General features: G+C 42.0%; 1 protein-coding gene across 1 annotated transcript; it reads right to left on the reverse strand.

The window, feature by feature from the left end:
- Positions 1-365: 365 nt before the first annotated feature.
- LOC112504715 lies at positions 366-1,549 on the reverse strand. The gene is made up of 2 exons (XM_025108656.1): positions 1,477-1,549; positions 366-1,192 (listed from the first exon to the last, which is right to left on the reverse strand). Exons 1-2 carry the CDS (start codon positions 1,547-1,549, stop codon positions 366-368), a joined length of 900 nt encoding a protein of 299 aa, XP_024964424.1.
- Between the last annotated feature and the right edge of the window lie 900 nt (positions 1,550-2,449).

Below are 2,449 nucleotides of genomic sequence, written 5' to 3' on the forward strand. Positions count from 1 at the left end.
GTTGGATCACAAATGGGTTAATGTGTGATCAAGGCCCTCGTCTTATTATCGCTTGGGATCCATCTGTTTTKTCCTTGATTATGATTGAGCAGCACTTACAATATATGCATTGTGAAATTCGGATTTTTTTTTTGAAAGGAAACTCCGGCAAATTTATAAAACGCAAAAAAAAGTATTACAACGCAACCAAAAAACAGACAGACCGCAACCTACAACCAAAAGCCCCAAGGCCGTGGGAAACACCCCAACCAAGCCACAACAAACCAAAAGAAACAAAGCCCATAAGAAGCAAACAAACAACAGAAGATAAAAAGAGAAGCTTAACCCAAACCAAAGCCCCCCAGAACCAAAAACAAGTCTTCAAGTCAACCATAAGTAAGCACAAGACGACTTGCCAACCAATCTGCACGAATGGAGATAGAATCCCTAATAACCGCAATAAGATCCTGAGCCATACGCTTAGTCGCAGAAAAAAGTCTTCTATTACGCTCCTGCCAAATATAGTAAACAGCCGCGGCCACAGCAAGCTTCTGCTTTAACAATTTCGGACAACTATTAGACTTCGAAATAACTTGTACAATCTGTTCCCACCTTGAAGGCATACCCCGCAGATCCACCATATGTAAAACACTAGTCCATACAACTCCAGCATACGAACATTGAAAGAATAAATGATCATGATTGTCCAAACATTGACCACAAAGCGAACACTCCAAATCTGGTGGTTCATCCTTCCAATGTGGACGGTCTTGAGTCGGAAGCCGTCTCTGACAAGCCAACCATAAACAGAATGCATGCTTCGRAATATGACCCGAGAACCATACCAATTTAGACCAAGGGATCACAGTATAATTACCCTCTAAGGAAGCCCAAGCATTACCTATTGTAAAATCCGTACACATAGTATAATTGTCCCCCCATAGAACTCTATCACGAATAGAGGTCAATAAAGGTAACGGAGAATTATGAAGCATATCAAACCGTTGACACCAATCATCAGGCCAATTACCATTCCAGCTTATGATAAGATCACGAACCGTCGTTAAGGTAGAGAACCCACATGAATGGACAAACCGGTAAGAGATAAAAGCGGAAAGAGGACCACAAGGTAACCAAGCATCCTCCCAAGCATTCGTGTCCCGACCATCACCAATTTGAGAGAAGAGAAACCGACGCAAATGACTCCGCAAGTCTAATAGTTTACGAAAAACCCAAGACCAATTAGAATTCTTACGAAGCAGCCAGAGATTCGAAGAACGGAGATTATTACTATAAATCCAACGAACCCAATTAGACTCCTCAAGGAAGAATCCTTATGGAATGACCCAATTAGGAGGGTTGACTAGGGTTTTGACTTTTTCTCTCAAGGTGGCATGAACGTTTGAAGATGAAGATGATGATTTCGATTGCTCTTTGTTGATGTTTTGCGTTTATTCTCTTCCATTTCGATTTGTTTGGCGTTGTTACTTGGTTTACTTTCGTTTTTCTCCATCAAAGGCCGATTTGTTTCACGGATTAGGGTTTCTCTCGGTTTCATTGGAGGCGGCATTTGGGTTTCATCCTTTGAGGTTGGTTTTTCGTTGTCTTTTCTTTGTTTGCCTTGTGCAATCTTCCCTTCTTGATTGTTTTTGCTTCATAGTATCCTCTTCCCCTATTGTTGGCAAACCGAGTTGTGTTGTGTAACGGCTAGGGTTTGCGGTTTTTCATCTTGGCCGTGTAGTGTGTTGCTCACGGCTAGGGTTTCCTTTTTGCTCGTCGTTTTGCATGTTATCTTGACCGTAGGGTTTGTGCCGTTTATTTTATCTTTTTTTTCCTTCTTTGTTTTGTCACTTGCTTGGTCGTTTGGTTTCTTTTGGTTTTTTTGAACGGTTTTTTTTGGGGTTTGCTTCGGGGTTTGCTTGCTTGCGGCTTACTCTTAGTTTTCGTTGTGATCTTCTGGGTTATGTTTTACCTAGTTTACTTTTTCCTGTGTTAAGTGTTTCTGTGGTCTTCATTGCCTTTACTGAGTTACTTAATAGAATATTCAGCACCCCACTGTGGGTCTTCGTTTATTTTATTGAGAAAGCTCTTTGAGGGTTTCTGCACGACAACTTCTTGACTAGGGATAGAGGGAACTAGGTATTTTCTGTGGTGAGGTGACGATGTTAGATTTTGCGGATGTGATTTTGGAAGATCCTTCTTCTAAGGATTTCGCGGATGTAATATTTGGTGAGACGGTTTCTGGTGACTTGCATGGAACTCCTTTGCATGGGGGGTGTAAAGGAGGCGGTGTTGAAGGTGGTTGAGGATAATATTGGTCCCAATAAAAGGGTCTCGGTGTGGGAACGCCTATCTCCTGCAGTTATGGGTGGGACTAGTATGCAACCTCAAAAGTCTTTTGCTGAAATTGTAGGAGGTACTCCAAGGCAAGAGCTGACGTAATTTCCGGTTGAAAAGAGTGTGAAACCGC

Source organism: Cynara cardunculus, unplaced genomic scaffold (genome assembly GCF_001531365.2).
Source record: "Cynara cardunculus var. scolymus isolate 2C unplaced genomic scaffold, CcrdV1 Un_Scaffold_6604, whole genome shotgun sequence".
Classification (NCBI taxonomy): domain Eukaryota; kingdom Viridiplantae; phylum Streptophyta; class Magnoliopsida; order Asterales; family Asteraceae; genus Cynara; species Cynara cardunculus.